This window comes from Macaca nemestrina, chromosome 15, assembly GCF_043159975.1.
Source record: "Macaca nemestrina isolate mMacNem1 chromosome 15, mMacNem.hap1, whole genome shotgun sequence".
Taxonomy (NCBI): domain Eukaryota; kingdom Metazoa; phylum Chordata; class Mammalia; order Primates; family Cercopithecidae; genus Macaca; species Macaca nemestrina.
Window position 1 is genome coordinate 83751650 of NC_092139.1, and position 22139 is coordinate 83773788.

General features: G+C 38.2%; 2 protein-coding genes and 1 pseudogene across 2 annotated transcripts in view; all 3 read right to left on the reverse strand.

Annotated features, from left to right (window-relative positions):
• Nucleotides 1–22139, reverse strand: part of LOC105465821 (phosphatidylinositol 3,4,5-trisphosphate 3-phosphatase TPTE2-like) — a 384743-nt gene that overhangs the window by 352244 nt on the left and 10360 nt on the right. The window contains 7 exon segments of the mRNA XM_071079934.1: nt 3936–4023; nt 4122–4203; nt 5022–5082; nt 18876–18946; nt 19689–19752; nt 19898–19997; nt 21994–22113. Of these exon segments, the coding sequence (XP_070936035.1) occupies nt 3936–4023; nt 4122–4203; nt 5022–5082; nt 18876–18946; nt 19689–19752; nt 19898–19997; nt 21994–22113 (586 nt within the window).
• Nucleotides 12238–12561, reverse strand: LOC112426480 (cytochrome c-like). The gene has a single exon (XM_071080956.1). It carries the CDS (start codon nt 12553–12555, stop codon nt 12238–12240), a length of 318 nt encoding a protein of 105 aa, XP_070937057.1. The 5' UTR covers nt 12556–12561.
• Nucleotides 21247–21359, reverse strand: LOC139359037 (U2 spliceosomal RNA; annotated as a pseudogene).

Below are 22139 nucleotides of genomic sequence, written 5' to 3' on the forward strand. Positions count from 1 at the left end.
TTGTCAGTTCTCTCAAGTTAATCAATAATTTCAATGTAGTTCCAACAAAAATCCTAAAAGCGTTTTATTATGGCATTTCACAAAATGACTTTAAAACTGAACATAATAATAAAGTTCCAAGGAGAGCAAGACTATTCTGCCTTTATCAAACTACATTATAAAGCTACAAATATTACAAAAGTGTGGTAGAGAGAAGTTAGAAACAGTTTTGAATATTTATAGAAATTTAGTATATTACTGAGAGGGATTACAAATTAATGGAGAACAAAATAGCATGCAATTGATGGTGTTGGGACAATTGGCTATCTATATGAAAAAAATACCTCTCCCAACTTCCAATTAGATTAAAGACCCAAATATTAAAAATAGAACTTGAATATTTTTGAAGAAATGTGGAATATCTTCACTACATTAGTATAGGGGTGAATTTCTTAAACATGACAGAAAAGCATGAAATACATACACACACATAGATGAACAAATTTTACTACCTTCAAAATTACAAACTCCTCTCCAGGCACGATGGCTCATGCCTGTAATCCCAGCACTTTGGGAAGCTGAGGTGGGTGGATCACTTGAGTCCAGGAGTTCGAGACCAGTGTGGGCAACATAGTGAGACCCTGTCTCTACCAAAAATACAAAAATTAGCCAGGCATGATGATGCTCGCCTGTAGTCCCACCTACTCAGAGGGGCTGAGATGGGAGGATCGCTTGAGCCCCAGGAGTTTCAGGCTGCAATGAGCCGATCGTGCCACTGCACTCCAGCCTGACAGAGTGAGATCATGTCTCAAAACAAAAATTTACAAACTTTTGTACAACAAAATAAATCACAATCAAATTTAAAAGGCAACATGTTGGGAGAATGTAATTGCAATACTAAGAAAAATTGGCATTCAGATTCTTGACGAACTCCTATAAATCAATATAAAATATTTTTACTATCATGATACTATTGGTAACCTGCAGGCAGCAACCACAGAAGACAGCAAGACTAATATGAATGAACACTTAAAAAAGAGGCTGCTCTGGTACATACCAGCTGAATGTTAATCCTCTAAATAACCTTTAACAAAATCAACAAAATATTATGTGAACACAGAATAATGTAAACCCCCTCTCAGCAAAAAAGAAAAAAGTCAAATTTGAAACGAATGCTTTCCTTCAAGCAAGGAATTAGCATTAGTTAATAGAAAACTGATGCTAACTTCTTGAATGATAACATTTTAGGTTGGGCAATGTGAAATGGCCATTTTTAAAGCAAAAGATGGTTTAAAACTGGCAATTTCAAATGATTCAACCTCTATATTCTTAATTTAACTATGGTATTGTAAATTGCCAGTTTATACACAATATTCCAACCTGTAGAGCTAAACACAGAACCTGTATATCAACTAATATACAGCTAAACACAGAACCTGTATATTAACTAATGGGCTTGAAACTAGTCAATAAGACTAAAACTTGATTTTACTGAATTATGTAAGTCAGTTTACAGTGTTATGTTTTCCTGGAATTTGATATAAAAATTGATTTAGAGCCCACTAAAAATGTAATTATTTATGTTTGTCAAAAATTGTGAAATATGCTTAGATGATTAGTTAAAGCCTAAACCTGAAGAGAGAAAATCTAACTAAACTTAAATTGGTTGAATTTACAAAATTGGCCTCTTTATCCCCATTTTAACCCCACCAATGTCAACTTCTTTGTATCATTACACTATAAAATTTCCAGTATAATTTTTGAAATAGCATCTCTGTTGGTTCCCTTAATCTAAAAGGTTTTCACAAAGTTTAAGAACAACCTTAAATATTACTGGAACAAAAACAGACATGTAGACCAATGGAACAAAATAGAAAGCCCCAGAATAAATCCATGCATTTATAGTCAGCTGATGTTCGACAAAGGTGCCAAGAATCCAAGATGGGGAAAGGACAGTCTCTTCAATAAACAATACGGGGGAAACTGAATATCTACTTGTGGAAGAATGAAATTGCAACCTTTCTCACCCATATACAAAAATCAACTCAAAGTAAATGCTTAACTGTGAAACCTGAAACTGGAAAACTACTAGAAGAAAACATAGGTGAAAATCTTCTTGACATTGGTCTGGGACAAGATATTTTTGGATATGACTGAAAAACATAAGCAACAAAAGAAAAAGTAGACAAATGATACTGTATCAAACTAAAATGCTTTTGCACAGCAAAGGAAACATTTATAGAGTAAAGAGACAACCTACAGAACGGGAGAAAATATCTACAAAGCATACATTTGATAATAGGTTAATAGATTTTTTTAAAAAAGGAACTCAGACAACACAATAGCAAGAGAACAAGTTACTTCTCTAGAAAATGGGCAAAGAACCTGACAAGGTATTTCCCAAAAGAAGACACACAAATGGCTGAGAGGTATATGAGAAAATGCTAAACATCATTAATCATCAGGGAAAAGCAAATTAAAACCATAGAGATATCCTCACACCTGTTAGGATGGTCATTAACACAAAGACAAAAGAAGAGTTGGTGAGGATGCAGAGAAAAGGGATCCCCCTTGTACACTGTTGGTGTGAATGTAAATTAGTAGTTATTGTGGAAAACAGCACTGATTCCTCAAAAAAATAAAAATAGAACTACCATATGATTTGGAGATTCCACTTCTGGGTATATATCCAAAGGAAATGAAATCTGCACTCCCATGTTCACTGCAGCATTATTCCTAATACCCAAGCTATGGAGTCCATGTAAATGTCATCAATGGATGAATGGATAAAGGACATGTGGTATGTATAAATAAAGGCATACTCTTCAGCCTTAGAGGATATCCTGTCACTTGAGATAATATGGATGAATCTGGAGAACATTGTGCTAGGTGGAATAAACCAGGCATAGAAAGACAAATATTGCATGTCTCACTTATTCATGGAATCTAAAAATGTCAAATTCATAGAAGCAGAGAGTAGAGTGGTTACCAGGGTTACCAGGGACTGGGGGGACAAAAGTGGGGGGATTGTGGAGATGTTGGTTTTTACTTTATTATTATTATTTTTTTAGATGGAGTTTTCTTCTTGTTGCCCAGGCTGGAGTGCAATGGTGCAATCTTGTCTCACTGCAACCTCTGCCTTCCGGGTTCAAGCGATTCTTCTGCCTCAGCCTCCGGAGTAGCTGGGATTACAGGTGTATGCCACCGCACCCGGCTAATGTTTTGTATTTTTAGTAGAGATAGGGCCTCACCATGTGATCCACCTGCCTCAGCCTCCCAAAGTGCTGGGATTACAGGTGTGAGCCACTGTGCCCAGCCTGAGATGTTGATTAAAGGATGCAAAATTTCAATTAGACAGGAAGAATAAGTTCAGGAAATTTATTGTACAACATAGTGACCATAGTTAATGATAATGTATACTTGAAAATTGCTGAGAGAGTAGATTTTTAAAGTTCTCACCACAAAAATATGTGGAGCAATGAATATGTTAATTAGCTTGATTTAGCCATTTCACAATGCTTATATACATCAAAACATCATATTGTACATCATAAATATATCGATTTTTATGTTAATTTAAAAATTTAAAAAGATCAGCCTTAAATAAAACAAAAGTACTCTGACATTCTAAAATTAAAGACTGTTTCTATTTTGAGAGATATAAACTGGCAAAGCAAAAATAAAGAAATCCAAATACTAGGAAAACGAGGGAAAATATGCTCAACCTTCCATAGTTCTTTTTTCCTGCTTTCTTTCCTTCCTTATCCTCTCCCTGTCTCCTACCCTTCCTCCTCTCCTCTTTCCTTTCTCCTTCCCTTCTTTCAGTCTTGGGGCTAATATTTTTAAATGCTAACAATTGTTAATATGTATTAATAGCAATATGTATCTTGTTCTTGTACTTTATCTATATTTACATGTCTTTAGAAAGGGAGAAATAAAAAGGAAAATGTTATTACCTCGCCTCCTTTACAGCTAATCGCTACGATGTTTTCAAGATCTTGAGCCATCCACTCATTTAATTCCTTGGTGAAAACCACCATCTCACTGATTTCAAGTTTAAGATTTTTAGTTAAAATATTTTCAAAAAATCAAGCCCAATATAATTAGCCCTCTTCTGATAGTAAACTTAGCATAAAACTTACTGTAGAGTGGGGACATTATGATCATCAATCATGATTCTACTGACCCTATTATGCAAGTGTTTAGGATCATAAGCTCTTTCACCTAAAATAAATAATATGTATGTCATATCTCTATAGGGAATAATATGATAAACAATGAAGTTATGAATAAATTAACATATCTTATTGGAATTCCTTATCTATCTTCAAAAAGAGCTTTCCAAGTTGCTCCTGCCACTCTAAAATAAACGCAGGGGTCTCAAAAACGTAAGGATGGTAGTGGTTTATCCATCTCATGTAACCTAAACTCAACTTATTTTTGTTTAATAGGTATAATTTTTAACTTTCTAGCAGATCATTCATTATATTATTGCAGGGTAGTTAGAAACCACACAAGAGGCAAATGTAGCTGACCAAAATTATTGCCCCCTGAAAATGTCTATTGAGTATACAGGTAGAGGAAAAAATCAAGAGAGACAGAATATTAATCTGGGTTACAACCTATTTTCCACAGAGTTTTTTGCTTTTTTCCCATCTAGGGCTCTGCTCTCATCACAGCCCACTGCTGGTGGGGCAGAGGACTCGTTTGTTAAATTGTCTATGTCCTCATAACACAATCTGGCAGGAAAAACAGAAAGATTTTCCTAAACCTAATATCGCTAGAACAGAGCTTCCCGAAAATGGTTTGCTTCCACTCCAGCCTCACTGGTCCTGCCAAAAGCCTCCTCCTTCACAGGAACTTTGTGCTGCTGGGCTAACTCCTTCTACTAAATGGGGCCAGTCCAAGATGGGGATTTTTAAATTCATTCCTTGCCACCACCAAATACTTACGATTAAATGCAAGGTAAAAAGCATAATCATCTTCTTACATACAGTAAACTTTTCTATCTACAGTAGCAAAATATAGAGTAATGTACATACTGCATAGATTGTAGACTCGATAGTGGTTTGGATGTTTCTTATCTAGAAACCGCACGACTTCCTAAAAAAGACAAACACATATCTTACATATTTACATGGCACCAACATAAGCTATTTCCTAGGGGGAACCTAAAATGGTTATTGCTTTCATTAATTTGTCTCTCACTAGCATCTTCTAGGGGAGATTTAGAGAATACAAGGTATGCAAATTTCAAGTTCTAATCCACTGTGATTTTTCAAATAGTCCACAAAGTGTGTTTGGCTACTCAGATGAATCTCTTGTAAATACACACTGTTTAAGCTATCAGATAAGGAAATTAGCTGGTTAACTAACTTTAAGTAATTTGTTCTAAATCATTAATTCACAGTTAATGTGGTTCTTGTTTAAATCTAATTCATATTGGAGTTCTTATTTAAATTTAATTATGGATAGATACATCTTTAGAGAGTGATCTTCATATTACAGTCTACCTAAGCACTATGTAAACAAATAAATGCAAAAAGCATATAGTGTTATTGTGTGTATGCATGATAGAAAAATATAAACATATCAAATTTTAAATAACTGGTAACAATATGGAGACTGTTTTGGCTCATCTGTTCTCTTATTTTTTAAAATGAAGATATATGTGTACCTATGAGTGTGTGTGTGTGTATATATATGTATATATATGTGTAACCTTTAAAATGAAAAACAAATAGTAGTTATTATTTAAAATACAGTTAATACCACTATATGAATCCAACTTTCAGTAAATGTACCTTTCTGAAACATATACACACATAAGTATATATCTCTGTGCAACAACAAAAATGACACAAAATCTTAAAACTGATTAGTATGTTACCTCAGAGCAATGTTTACTGGCTTAATATTGAGAAAAATAAAATTAAGGTATCAAAATCATCCATTTATTCAACTGGCTATCTCTGTTAGGAAGAAATAATAAGTCAAAAAGATGAACACTCTGAATCTACATAGTGGGGGAGGCAAGGATAAACAGTTTCATATACTTCAGAATTCATGGAATTTCTTACATAAAATTCATATGGGTTTAGAAATCACATATAAAAACCACAAATGTCTATGAGATATTTAAGCAAATTTTAAGCAATTCTTTGGATGAGGAAGAACTGAAAGTGTTGAATCAATGGAAGATCAATAGGCTTAGGTTTGACTTCATAAAAATCTGAAATTTCAGCTTAAAAATGCTATAATGAATAACAGGGGAAGCGATTTTTCAGAAAAATGGACTGAATGAGGACTATGCCTAGTATTATAAATTAATAATTCATTAACAACAACTTAAATATTACTCACTCACCTTATAGATAACTGCACCAAGGACATAAACAATCCATAAAAGAGAAAATCTAACTGATTAACAACCTACATAAATATTCAGTGTCACCAATAAAGAAGTCAAAACAATGACATGCCATTTGCACCCATGAAATTAACCCTTTCCCTTTTAATGAGAAATCCAATGTTGGCAAAATAAGGCATGAAATTTAAAACTTTGATTTATTGTTGATACAAGAATACAATTGCTCTTGGATTTGGCAATATATATTAAGAACCCTAAAAATATTCATACTCTTAGTTACGTAATGTCACTCCTAGCAATCTATATGGAAAAAGCCTTATGTGCAAAGATGTCTGTTACTGTATTATTGATTATAGTGACACTTAAATGTCCAACATTAGAGGTTAATCACAGAACTAATGAAATATCATGCAACCATTAGAATACAGTCCTGTCCTTCGTTTCACTTTATTTTATTTTATTTTATTTTATTTTGAGATGGAGTTTCACTCTTGTTGCCCAGGCTGGAGTGTAATGGTGCGATATCAGCTCACTGCAACCTCTGCCTCCCAGGTTCAAGCAATTCTCCTGCCTCAGCCTCCTGAGTAGCTGGGATTACAGGCGCCTGCCACCACATCTGGCTAATTTTTTGTATTTTTAGTAGAGACGGGGTTTCACCATGTTAGCCAGGCTAGTTTTTAACTCCTAACCTCAAGTGATCCACCCTCCTCAGCCTCCCAAAGTGCTGGGATTACAGGTGTGAGCCACCACGCCAGCCCCTGTCCTTCATTCTCTCAACAAGTATCTCACAGTGGTAATTTGTGTGTAGCCTTCCTTAGTATACATATATAGAAAAACAGTCAATATTTGCTTTTTCATGGGAAAACAAATATACCTGGATGGTTAAGCTTTAGGGATTTTTCCGAATCCACTTCCTAGTTCTCTCAATGTCTAAAAAATTACATATATATAATTTTTGTAATCATATAATATATAATTTTTATAATCATATATATATATATCAACTCAATATTTAGATGATTTACTGCTGTGTTTTCTGATCTAAGTAGTTTACTGAAGACTCTAAATACCTCTTATCCAAATTAGGTGAAAAAGGACATAAAGAATCTAGAAAAAATTTCAACTGTGCTAAGAATCTACATTTTTCTGGTCACAATCTGTCACCAGATGGACAGTTTCTGTTTTCAGCCAGAACAAAGCGATTCAATTCTACCAAGAACAGAAATTAAAAGATGGTTAAGAAGATTGTAGGAATGTAGGTAATTGCATATCTGATTTTTCTCAATAGCTCAGCCTTTGCATGGGCTCACTAAGTTTATAATTTCTGAAACTCTTCCTTGTGATGCAAAAGTAGAAAATGCTATCTACTCCACAAGGCCAGGTGTGGTGGCTCACACCTGTAATCCCAAGCCTTCTTGCAACAAACTCCACCTCCGGGTTTTCCTAAATCTACCAAACTCTTCTCTCTGCCTATCTTAGTACATTCCTTGATTTGGAGGCAAAGGTATACTTCTGTACTTGCATGAGGTGGTAGCAGTGGCCAAACGTGTTGATGCTTCCACCATAGTGCTTGTCTCTCCACTAACTCTATGGGTCCTGCACCTCTAAAGTTTCTGCTACTTCAAGGCAGCATCTGACATTTCCCCACTAGTCAATTTACCACTTATGAAACTGTAATGTCTGCTTTGCATATTCGCTGCTGTTCAAAATGTAACCCTGCAACTTTATTCCCTTTTAAGAATAAAGGGGAATCACATGACTGTTTAGCATCCTCTCAGGAGTTAAGTATGCCTGGATTTGAATCTTCTCCCTTTTAGCCAAAATTGATTTAATACACTTTGTAGATGGTTCTCAAATATGACAGAGACACTCCCAGTGCAGGATATGCTGTTATCATTGAACATGCAATCACTGAAGTGCTCCATGGCCTGATTCCCAGCCTGCCCAGTAGCTGAACTAGTAGCTTAGATTTGGGGCTGCACTCTGGCAGTTGAAAGACTAAATATTAATATGGATGGTAGATTTGCTTTTTGGGTGGTTTATGATTTGTGGAATTTATTAAAAACACGTGATTACCTCCTTTTTGGATACTCTGATTAAAAGTGGTAAAGGAATCAATGACTTATTAGTACTTTGTCAATGCCCCAAGGAGATAACAGTTTAATAACTGATAGAAACCAAGAGTCTAGAGATCACCCCAGAAGGAAATAGTCATGTCTTTGTTTTGATTTACATGCTAAAAGTTTTTGGCTTTTTAAAAACACCCCAGCTAATATTAAGTGTTGCCAAATTTGTATTAGTCACCACCAAATCTACTAAAAGAAAATTGGCTCAATTTAGACATGCTATAATTAACTCACAGTTATTAGCTTAACCTGCTTTAAAAAACAATATTAGCAATCAAGAGATGTTTTACCCATAAAGATGGAATTTGAAAATTTTGGGATGGCTGCCCTCAAGTGCCATGACCCATCCAGTGGGCCCTAGTCACGTTACTCCATGACTGTGCCCATTAGGAGCGACAAAAAGTAATTCCACCTCCAATAAATAGTTTGAAACAATTTTCAAAATTGGCCAAGGGAGTGGTAGAGTCATGTCTTAGCCGAGAATAGCATAACCTGGGTGAGATGTGGTTCAGACCCTTCTCTTCAAGGTTTTTAGGTATTTACAAATGTACTTTTATACAATTGCTGAAGTCTTGACTCTCTGACTATATATTAGTTATTTCTTGTGAACTATCTGCATGTATAAAAACGCTTCCCTGCCTGAGAATAAGGTAGAATCATTCCATCAGTGGTCTCAATTCTTCACCTTTTCCTGAATCCAAGCCCTCGTATTTCACCTCGTAGTACCCTTTCACTCTAATTTTGTGTTCCATTATGTGAGTTGATTTGGCCACTGGGATGCCACAAAGGAGAGGCCTGCAAAAGCACTGGCAAGATTCCACTCTAGCTCTTTTCTTTTGCCATTACCATGAAACATATCCATCATATTCATCCGGATGGAGGATGAAGATGAGTTGAGCAGATAGGAGTTACCCAAGGCACTTAAGCTAAGGTAATTGTAGGCCAGCTGACAAAGACATTTCAAGGAAAGAAAACTACATGTCACTCATGAACACAGATGAAAAGTTCTACATAAAATATTAGCAAACAGAATCTAGTGTTATATAAAAAAGATAATACGTTAAGACCAAAAGGAATTTATTCCAAAAATAAAAAAGGTTACTTTAACATTTGAAAATCTCATTAATGGAATAACAGAAAAACATTTTGATTACCTTGATAGATGCAGAAAAAATATCTGATATATTCAATACCAATTCATGATTCAAAACTTTTAGCAAACTAGAAATAAATGGACTGTGTTAATCTAGTAAGGAATGACTACAAAAGCCTATAGCAAACATCATTTCAAATAGTGAAGCATGAAATTCTTTCCACCCAAGTTTAGGAACAGGGCAAGGCTGCCTCCTCTTACCACTTCTATTCAATATTACAGTGAAAGTACTAGATAATTCAATAAAGAAAGAAAATAGTATAAAAAGTGGGAAGAAAGTAGTAACTTTATATGATTATATACATTTAAAAAATCCCAGGGAATCTACACATTCATTATTAAAATGAATGTGTGAATTTATGAAGGATGCTAGATGTAAAGTCAACATACAAGGCCAGGTGTGGTGGCTCACACCTGTAATCCCAGCACTTTGGGAGGCTGAGGTGGAAGGACTCTTTGAATCCAGGAGCTCAAGACCAGCCTGGGTCAATGAGACCAGAGAGACTCCTTCTGTACAAAAATTAACTAAAAAACATTAGCCAAGTGTGGTGATGCCTGCTTATAGTCCCAGCTATGTGGGAGACTGAGGTGGGAGAATCGCTTGAGCCCAGGTGCCACTGCACTGCTGGCACCTGTGGTGACAGAGCAAGGCCCTGTCTTAAGACAAACAAATAAACAATAGTCAATATGCAAAAATTAGTTATGTTCCTATATACCAATAGCAAATATTTAGAAAATGAAGATCTTCAAATATCTTTTAAAATAGCATAAAAACTTATCAACTACGTAGAAATAAAACTAACAAAAGATGTGTAAAACCTGTACACTACAAACACTGCTAAAAGAAATCAAAGAAGATGTCAGTAGAGAGATGTATTATGTTCATGAGTTGGAAATCTCAGTATTTTTAGATGTCAGTTCTCTCCAAATTAAGCTATGTAGTCAATGTCCAAGTCAAAATACTAACAGGGTGTGTGGGGGGTGGGGAGTGGGGGATGGAGGAGGCGTTGAGTGGAGGTGTGTGTATGTAAATTGCCAAGATGATTCTAAAATTTATATGGAAATTCAAAAAATCTAGGAAAGCCAAGATAGTTTTTAAACAAAGAAGTATACAGTTGGAGGACTTATAGACAAGTTTTCAAGAGTCACTACAAAGCCATAATAATTAAAACTGTGATCTGGACTTAAGTACAGTCATAATGAAAGGACGAAAAGCCCAGAAACAGACCTATACATATATGTGCACGTTATTTGCAATAAACACACCTCTGCAATTCATTGGGGGAAATTATGCTTTTTACAATAAATGGTACAGGAGGAATTGATAGCTATGTGAAAAACATGAACCTTGATACTTTATATCTTTACAACAATTAATTGGAGGTCAGTCATAGACCAAAATATTGATAGAGGTGTTAGTTACATGTATATATACTTACGTATAATATCATCAAGATAAACACTTGGTTAGTGAAACCTACTATATGTGTTATACCTCAATAAAAATGTGGTTATATATGCATGCATGTATAATGTATACTTACATCAGGCATATGTATATACAGATAATTTTATATATCTTTTTTACTTCAACTTTTATTTTAGATTCAGGGGTACGTGCACAGGATGTGCAAGTTTTTTACATAGGTAAATGTGTGCCATGGTGGTTTACTGCACAGATCATCCCATCCCTAGGCATTAAGCCCAGCATCCATTAGCTGTTCTTCCTGACGCTCTCCTTCCTCCATCCCCTCCCTCCCGACAGGCCCCAGTGTGTGTTATTCCCCACCGTGTGCCCATGTGTTCTCATTGTCAGCTCCCACATATAAGTGAGAACATGCGGTGTTTGGTTTTCTGTTCCTGTGTTAGTTTGCTGAGGATAACAACTTCCAGCTCCATTCATGTCCCTGCAAAGGATGCAATCTTGTTCCTTTTTATGGCTGCACAGTTTTCTATGGGTGTTTATGTACCACATTTTCTTTTTGTTGTTGTTTTTTAAGTGTTAAATACTCTTTATTTGAAATCACACAGAAACCACACAAAATGCCTTTGAATCAGTAAAAGGAATCATCTTAAATACAGGGCATTCTAATTAGATTGGCATAGTTAAGGCCAAAAATACAAAGTAGACATTGCTACCTTATCCTCAACCCTTGCCTGTAAAAGGCAAATAAACACAAAATACAGGTGAATCTTGCTTGGTTCTGAGACAGTGAAGAAATTTCCCCAGTATTTAAATATATTCACATAACCAGTCATATAAATCTAAATATAAAGCAATATAAATATAAAACCAATCTCCAATAAGTTTTAAGATGGTACTCACCATCTTTGTGAAAAGTTGAACATTATTAACAAAGTCTAATCATATCTTTAGAAGGGGTAAGCAGTGATAGCATTTACTGAATTGGAATCACTATTAATATTCAAGAACCAGACTTACTCATTTAACCACAAGCCAGTCTTAGTTTTAAATCAGGACTGCCCAACAAAATATTCTGACAGTCATTCACAATCTGAATTCTGGTGTATGAGATCTACTAAATTATGGTACACATAAAAAAGTCATGAGACATTTCTGTTTTGTAATATAAGGCAGTGGCCAATTATTACTCACTTGTAGCTTTTTTGAGATAAGCTAGCAAGTCTGCCCTTTCTGCCTTCTTCTTAATGCTGGCAAAGATCATTTTTGTTCCAGGAATGTACTTCCTGGGATTCTCCAAATACTCTGTCAGTGTATCCTCTCCCCAGGTGATGCCTTTCTTCTTACCAGTGTCTATGTAAGAGAATCCAATGGCCTGACCTGTCTTCCACCTGAAGAGACCATGGAGATTAGGCCCAGTCTTGTGCTTGTCTCCTTTTTCCACAGTGTGGCACGAGGCACACTTCTGAACAAAAATCTTCTTACCTTTCTCAACATCACCCATATTTAATTCTCTCTTTCGTCACTGGCGCTACAAAGGTTCCTGCTCAGAAGCCAGAAGTCCCACTCTATGTACCACATTTTCTTTATTCAATCTATCATTGACTGGCATTTAGGTTGATTCCATGTCTTTGCTATTGTGAATACTGCTGCAATGAACATATGTGTGCAAGCATGTATCTTTATAAGACAATGGTTTATATTCCTTTGGGTATATACTCCATAATGGGATTGCTGGGTCAGATGGTATTTCTGCCTCTAGGTCATTGAGGAATTGCCACACTGTCTTCCAAATGGGTTGAACTAATTTACACACCCACCAACAGTGTAAAAGCATTCTTTTTTCTCCGCAACCTTCCCAGCATCTGTTGTTTTTTGGCTTTTTAATATAGCCATTCTGACTGGCATGAGATGGTATCTCATTGTGGTTTTGTTTGCATTTCTTTAATGATCAGTGATGTTGAGCTTTTTTTTTTCATATTTTTGTTGACTGCATGCATGTCTCTTTGGGGAAGTGTCTGTTCAGATCCTTTGCCTGATCCTTTGTCTGTTCAGATCCTTTTTAAAGGGGTTGTTTTTTTCTTGTACATTTAAGTTCCTCATAGACTCAGAACGAGGTATTACCAGCGAAGGCCGCGAAACAGCAAAGATGGCAGCCAGCTCCTTCCTTTGGAAGCTCCAACCCAGGGGGATACTGACCTATAGCCAGCCCACACACACCTGCAGGAGGTGGCTGGAGACCTCTGTTGCGTGTTCTCACCCAGTTAGGAGGCATGGGATCAGGGACCCCTCCAAAGAAGCAGTCTGGTTGCTTTGGGGTAGAGCAGGTGTGCCGCATTGTGGGGGATACTTCCTCCTGCAGCCCACCCGTATTCTCCAAAGCCAGCAGGTTGGAGTGGCTGAGTTGGCCAAACTACAGAGACGGCAGCTGCCCCTCCGGCCAGGAGCTCCATTTCAGGGAGAGATCAAAGCTCTGTCCATAGAACCATTGCTGGAGTGGTTAAAGCCCCACAGGGATTCCTGCCCAGTGAGGAGGAATGAATTGGGGTCCTGCTTAAAGAAGCAGTCTGGGCCGGGCGCGGTGGCTCACGCCTGTAATCCCAGCACTTTGGGAGGCCGAGGCGGGCGGATCACAAGGTCAGGAGATCGAGACCACGGTGAAACCCCGTCTCTACTAAAAATACAAAAAAAAAAAAATTAGCCGGGCGCGGTTGTGGGCGCCTGTAGTCCCAGCTACTCGGGAGGCTGAGGCAGGAGAATGGCATGAACCCGGGGGGCGGAGCTTGCAGTGAGCCGAGATCGCGCCACTGCACTCCAGCCTGGGCTGGGCGACAGAGCGAGACTCCGTCTCAAAAAAAAAAAAAAAAAAAAAAAAAAAAGAAGCAGTCTGGTCACGATCTGGCAAGCCAGCTGTGCTGTGTTGTGGGGAACTCTTCCTTGTCCAGACTGTATTCTCCATAGCTGGCAGGCTGGAGTGGCTGAGTCTATGAACCACAGTGATGCCGGCTGCCTCTCACCACCTCCCCGGGAACTCAGACCCATCTGAGGTGGATTCCAGCCTGCTGCTTTTGGCAGGCTAGGATTCCAAGCCAGTGGGTCTTAACTTGTGAAGTGCCATGGAAATGGGGCCTGTAGAATGACGCTGCCTGGCTCCCTGGATTCAGCCCCCTTCCCAGAGATACATATGGACAGATTTCCCACTGTGCTGAAGATCCCGGGTGCTAGAGTGTGTCAAACTCCTGGGTTTCTGTGTGTGCCTGAGCAGCTGATGTGCGCGACTCCATACAGTTCTGTGTAGCAGACCCAAGGCCCTGGTGGCATGGGCTCACAAGGTGATCTCCTGATCCATGGCTTGCAAAGATCCATGGGAGAAACAGTTTCCTGGGCAGGATTGCACAATCCCTCGCTGCTTCCCTTGGCTGGGAGTGGGGGTTCCTTTGGCTCCATGCTGCCCCTGGCTGGGCCATCGCACCCTCTCCCTGCTTTTCTTCGTTCTCCATTGGCCGACCTGTTCATCCAGTCAGTCCCAACGTGAGAACCTGGATATCTCAGTTGAAGGTGCTGAATTCCCTCGCCGCTTTTCATTCCTCTTTGTGAGCGCTGCAGACTGCAGTTGCTTCTAATTGGCCATCTTGCATCACTCTAAACATTTCTTTTCCAGCCCAGTTCTTAATTCCTATAGTCCCTCGTTTATCACCAGTTTCTTGATAAAATAATCTGTCCACGTTCTCCAGTCATGGGATGATGACTCAGGCCGGGGGTCCAGGACATTTTCTGGGAAGCAGCTGAACTTGCAGCCCTGCCCTGTTGGGAACTGAGCTAACTCACCCGCAGAGAGGCGCTGTCCTGTTGGGAACTGAGGTAACCCACGGCAGAGAGGCGCTGTCCTGTTGGGAACTGAGGTAACCCACGGCAGAGAGGCGCTGTCCTGTTGGGAACTGAGGTAACCCACGGCAGAGAGGCGCTGTCCTGTTGGGAACTGAGCTAACACACCGCAGAGGGGTACTGTCCTATTCGGAACTGAGCTAACACACCGCAGAGAGCTACTGTCCTGTTGGGAACTGAACTAACACACTGCAGAGAGCTACTCCTTCCACCTCTCAGCAACTGATGCCGGCCCTCGATAATTATACTTTTATTGAGATATAATAAGTATTGTAAATTACATAAAATTAAACAGTGATCCTTTCAGCTGGCATTTCACAGTAAACAGCATTATATGTTTGAAATTAATTTAGTCATCCACAGAGCCTAAACCAGTATGCCCTCACTATAATTTAGGACCTCAACCTAAGAATACCCATTTTGGTTATAGCATCCCCATCTGTCTTCCCTATGGCAGACTATCAAAAAAGGCCACAATTCTTTATAATTCCTTTTATCAAGAATTCGAGTTTATTTTCTACTCCTTGAATCCAGACTGGTACTGTAATTTGCATTGTCCAGTAAAATAGGGTAGAAGTAATATATAATTTTGAGCCTGGGCCTTAAGAGGATTTGCATTGCTTTGTTGCCGCTCCAGGGACTCTTGCCTCTGCCATCATGTGAACAGGACTGAAGTAGCCTACTGGAGAATGAGAGACCACCTGGGGCCATTCAGCCAAGTCAGGTTATTTTCTTTCCTTTCATTTAAAAAATTTGTTTCCTTCATTCTTTAAAAATATTTTTAATCGACACATAACACTTGTTCATATTTAGAAGGTAGAGAGGGATATCTCAATACCTATATACAACATGTAATGATAAAATCAGGATAATCAGCATATCTATCACCTCAAATATTTATCATTGTTTGTGTTGGGAACACTCAACATCCTCTCTATTTAAAAATATACAATAAATTATTGTTAACTGTACTCACCCTACAGCACTATAGAACACCAGAACTTAGTCCTATCTGTAAGCTTAAATCCGATATTTCTTTGTTGATTTTCTGTCTGGATGATCTGTCCCATGGTAAGAGTGGGGTGTTAAAGGCCCCAACTGTTACTGCATTGAAGTCTATCTTTCCCTTTAGATCTAATAATATTTGCCTTGTTTATCTGAATGCTCTAGTGTTGGGTACATATATATTTACAATTATTATATCTTATTGCTAAGTTGATCCCTTTATTATCAAATGACCTTCTTTGTCTCTTCATACAGTTTGACTTAAAGTCTGTTTTACCTGATAAGTATGGCTACCTCTACTCGCTTTTGGTTTCTGTTTGGCTGAAATAATTTCTTCTATCCCTTCGCTTTCAGTCTATATGAACCTTTACAGGTAAAGTTAGTTTATTGTAGGCAGTATACAGTTGGGTCTTTTTTTTTTAATTTTGGCAGCCAACTCTATATCTTTTAATTGGGAATTTGATCTGTTTATATTACATTCAAGGTTACTATTAATAGATGAGGCTTTATCCTGTCATTTTGTTCAATTTTTTTCTGGTTGTTTTGTATATCCTTTGTTCTTTTCTTCCCCTATTTTTTTTTTTTTTTTTTAATCTTTGTGGTTTGGTCATTTTCTGTAGTGATAAAGTTTGATTCCTTTCTCTTTCTCATGTGCATATCTGTGCTACCAGTGAGTTTTATACTTTCGTGTGTTTTCACAATGGTAATCATCCTCTTGCTTCCAGATGTAGAACCACCTTAAGCAGTACTTATAAGGCCAGTTTAGTGGTGATGAATTCCTTCAGTTTTTGCTTGTCTAGGAAATACTTTATTTCTCCCTCATTTCTAGGGGATAGCTCTGCTGGGTATAGTGTTCTTGGTTGACAGTTTTGTTTATTTTTTTCCTTCAGTACTTTGAATATATCATCCCATCTCATTGTCTACTGACCTGTAAAGTTTCCACTGGGAAATCTACTGTTAATCAATGGAGATTCCCTTATATGTGACTTGATGCTTTTTTCTTGCTGTTTTTAATATTTCCTTTCTTTTTTGGATACAGTCTTGCTCTGTCACCCAGGCTGTAGTGCGGTGGTGTGATCTTGGCCCACTGCAACCTCCACCTCCTGGGTTTAAGCAATTCTTGTGGTTCAGCCCCCCAAGTAACTGGAAGTACAGGTTCATGCCACCATACCCAGCTAATTTTTTTGTATTATTAGTGGAAATGGGGTTTCTTCATGTTGGTCATGCTCATCTTGAACTCCTGGCCTCAAGTGATCTACCCGCCTCAGCCTCCCGAAGTGCTGGGATTACAGGTGTGAGCCACCACACCTGACAAATATTCCCTCTTTTTGACTTTTGACAGTTCGACTATTATGCACCTCAGAGAAGAACTTTTTGGGTTGAATCTATTTGAGAACCTTTGAGCTTCCTAGATTTTGGCCATATCTCTCCCATGTCTGTTTTTAAACTTCTTGATTGCTTTTTTTTTTTTTTTTTTTTGAGATAGGGTCTCGCTCTGCCACCAAGGCTGGAGTGCAGTGGCACAATCTTGGCTCACTGCAACCTCCACCTCCTGGGTTCAAGCAATTCTCATGTCTCAGCCTCCCAAGTAGCTTGGATTGCAGGCATGCGCCACCAAACCCAACTAATTTTTTTATCTTTTAGAGACAGGATTTTGCCATGTTAATCAGGCTTGTCTTGAACTCCTGGCCTCAAGTGATGCACTGCCTTGGCCTCCCAAAGTGCTGGGATAACAGGTGTGAACCACTGCACCTGGACTCTTGATGGTATTTTTATTTTATTCCTTAAATTCTTCAGCTCCAAAATCTCTGTCTGGTTTTTAGTGACATATATATATCCTTGTTGAATTTCTCATAAGATCATAAATTGTTTTTCTAATTTCATTGATTTGTCTATCTGTATTCTCTGTATCTCATAGAGTTTCCTTAAGATCATTATTTTGAATTTCTTAGCCATTTGATATACTCTTAAAATTTAGGGTCTGTTCATGGGGAATTATTGTGTTTCTTTGGAGGTGTAATGTTTCCTTGCTTTTTATGTTTCTTGGGGCCCTAAATTGATTTTTGCACATCTACGGGAACAGTTGCCTCTTCCAATGTTAGAGAGCTTTCATAAAGAAATACTTTTTCCAATAGTTGTCCCCTATAGTGTTCATTGAGCAGGGTGCTTTGACTTTGGTTCTGGGTGGGTGCAGTAATATAGTCTTCATGCGACTTTTTTGGCTATAATCAGAATTCAGTGGTGTCTGTGAGTGCCTCAGTGGTCTGATGGTGAGTGTTTGTGGAGACAGTGGTATGGTTTTTCTTGGTGTGGGAGCCATCATTCAGATGAGTTCTCAGGCACTAAGCATATGCATGCTAAGTGCAGTGGCTTTGCTAGTTGTGGCATATTGCCACCAGCAGGGTGGGCACCAGGCAGGCCAGTCCTCAGTGCCTTAGAAGTGCATGCAGCATATGGTGGCTCTGCTGGTGAAGGGGGTGGAGCTGTTAGCAGCAGTGAGTGCCAGATGGGATGGGCCTTGGACCTTAGGGGGTGCATGTAGCATGTAGTGGTTCTGTCAGTTAAGGGTAACCAAGTCATTTTAGACTAGTCAGTCCTCAGATGACCCAGTAGCTGCCCATAGATACATGAATGAGCTTAGTTGAGACAGGAAATCCTTTCTGCAGTCACCTGAATTGGACAGTTAAGCCCATGCCAAATTCACAAACCATAGTATCATGAGCCAGATAAATAGTTGCTGTTATAAGCCAGTAAGTTTTGGGGTGGTTTGTAACCACTGGCACAATTGTAACTGGTATTAATCCATTATGATTTTTTTTTTTTTTACTTGAAAGAGTACATTTTTAAAAGAATACTGCCGTATCTGGGTCAATAATAAACTCATGACTACACAGCCTACATTCACTGAGAAATGAGTATTTGTCAGATAAAGGCCCTTTCCTCAATTAGATTTCTATAGAAAGACTGCCTTCCAGAAGATGGCAATGACATAGCGATAATACGTTCTGAAAACCAAAACCATCACTATTACAAACATTATTATAGATTTCCTATAACATACAAAACATAATTTATTCATGATCACACTCCATTTTCACAGAAAAAAAAAACTTTTAAGATTGAGGTTAACAGAAAAGAGCTAATACTCAGGATAATCAAATAACATATTAAATGATCCAACATAATGACAATTAAACTGGCATGGCGTTCTTAAGACTCCACTAGTACTAACCGTATGCCATGTACTTATGTTGGCCTCAGTATGAAGCTCTCCCTGTTCTTAGAATTTATTTCTTATCTTAAATACCAGAGAAAATCCAAGAGTTCTGGGCACCAGTGATGGTGGGAACTCCCAAGGTGCTTTGCAGCCCTCTGACTCAGAAAACCTGAGATCTACCAAGCACTGACCTCATTCTCTGGGGTTCTAGGATGCGAAGAGGTCTCTCTGGGATCCTTGAGACTCAGAATAACTACTAGAGCTTCATAAATTGAAACTCAAACGGAGTCGGCTGAAAATCCATTCAAGTTCCTATGCTGCAACCGAGTAGTCCTGAAATGAGAAGGCATGCAACCCTTCCATTGCCAGGGGCTAAACCACAAATATGTCACACTATCACAGTGGCATATATCCTCATGAATAAAGAATATTTTGAATGAATGTGTCTTACATGAGGCAAAAAAAAAAAAAATACAATTACAAGAAAAAGTGAAGTAATACAAATAAATCAACAGTTAAGTGTCACAAACCTGTAACATAAGCGAGGTCTAGGTCAAATCCATCCCTTGTGTATCGCCTTTTGTTTTCTGAAACCTGAGAGTTTAAAATCATCATTAGTTTGTGAAACATTCATCAACATAAAAATAAAAACATTATACAGTATAGATATCAACCCTTGCCAATGGGTCCCAAAACACAAAATATTTTTTCTGAATCATAAGCATGTTTTGCCACTTACCAGCCTTCTCATCAGCTTTTCAAGTTGTCTTTTTTGACGAATCAGATGAAAAATTCTTATCAGAATAACAAGTCGTAGAAGTCGAACTAAATGTGTTCATCTAACAATAAATTTAAAAGATCGATTTTTGCTTCAGAAACAGAATTTTATCAATATAAACTATGTCTAGAGCAGCAGTTGTTAACCAGAGGCAATTTTCCCTCCTCTCCCCAATTACCTACCTACCTTGGGAATATTTGGCAATGTCTGGAGGCATTTCGGTTTTCCCAACTGATGTGTGTGTGTGTGTGTGTGTGTGTGTGTGTGTGTGTGTGTGTGTGTTACTTACATCTAGTGGATAGAGGCCAGGAATTTTGCTAAACAGCCTGCAGTTAATGTAACTGCTCACCACCCTCTCATGACAAAGATCTGGCCCAAAATGTCAGTAATGCTGAGGTTGAGAAATTCTGGTCTAGAGAAATAGTGATACAACAGGCTCTTCGCATTTGTTAATTTAATTTTGGGATTTAAGACTAGCATTTTCAATTTTTCCACATCAAAACAAATTGATTATTCTTGTTCATCTTTGTTATTCCCATGAGTAACAGAGGTTCACTACAGCTGCTAATGCACATCAGGCAGGCAACAGATTGAGATACTTCCAAAGTGTGCTAGCTGGTGTCTCTCCTACCATCAGAAACACTGAAGAAGAGAACTGATGGTCTGGACTAGTGCTTCTCTGATTTGGGCACACGTAAATAAGAGCCATCTGGAAAAGCTTGTTAAGCTGCAGATTGCTGGGTCCCAGAGATACTGATTCAGTGGGTCCAAGGTGGGGCCTAAAGTATTTTTCTTCTTGTATTTCTAGCAAGCTCTCAAGTGATGCTGAGGTTTCTAGTCAGAGGACCACATTGGCTAAGGTTATTTTCAAATAACTCCAAAAGCCTATCACTTAACATGCTTAGTTGGGGCCTGAGCTGTAGTCCAGGGAAGCTAGGATACAAAAAGAAATCAGCTATTTGACCCATGAACAAGCTTAGGAAGCCACCATCTACATCCCAGTATACATTTGCTCTTTCATTTTCCTCATTGTCACAATAAAAAAAGAAAAAAAAGTCACCAGGTCCTCATACACTCTTTAGTTCCCTAATCCTAACAGTTCTAACTTTGCCTAAGCTTTCTTTGTGTCTACCACAACTATACTGCAAAACTCCACCATTGTGTTGCCACACGTGTCATCTCCTAGTTTCTGTTCTGTTTGCTATTTTTTAGAAACTCATGATTGAAGTCACTCAAATTTTGCATATGCTCAAATAGATTCCCTCTTGGCTGTAGGAAAAATCCAGACAGAACATTATGTGTAAGGGATTTGTAGTTGAAGCACAGAGGGGAATTGTTTTGAATATAAAATTTTTTTTACATAGCAGATATTAAACTGATAAAAATATTATACTTGATCTTAGCCAAAAGGCCAAAAAAAAAAAATGATACAAACGGGAATTTGATGAGAACTTCAAAATGTAGAGAAGTTAAAGTTAGTACAAGAGTAAAAAGGTCCTTCTTTGGGTACTCCATCTTCTTCATTCAATTAATGGTACTTAGTGTGGATGCTCTTCACTGGTCCCCAAATGTCACAATCTTTTAGTTTCAAAGTATGTGTGAATTTACCTAAACATTTCATTTTAAAGCAATGTATTTGGTATAGAATGAGAACATCTGAAGTTTAAAAGATTATATAGAAGGCCAGGCGCGGTGGCTCAAGCCTGTAATCCCAGCACGTTGGGAAGCCGAGACAGGCAGATCACAAGGTCAGAAGATCCAGACCATCCTGGCTAACACGGTGAAATCCCTTCTCCACCAAAAAATACAAAAAACTAGCCAGGCGAGGTGGCGGGCGCCTGTAGTCCCAGCTACTGGGGAGGCTGAGGCAGGAGAATGGTGTAAACCCGGGAGGCGGAGCTTGCAGTGAGCTGAGATCTGGCCACTGCACTCCAGCCTGGGCGACAGAGCGAGACTCTGTCTCAAAAAAAAAGATTATATAGAATAAAAGCCACAGAAAATGTAAAATTAATGAAAAACTTTAAAACTTTAAGAGAGGTAAGTCTTACATTTCATACCTGGGAATATTCCTAAGAAACTTAATGTCAAAAAAAATGTAAATGACATCAATCAGCAGAGGAGTCACAATAATGGCAGTATCTAAAATGTTAAATAAGTCAGAAAAATACTGCTGTCTCCTGTAATATTAAAAAAAAAAAGTTCA

Bases quoted from the DNA above. Each gene is read 5' to 3' on its own strand.
- LOC112426480 (XM_071080956.1), bottom strand. From the start codon at position 12,555: ATGGGTGATGTTGAGAAAGGTAAGAAGATTTTTGTTCAGAAGTGTGCC.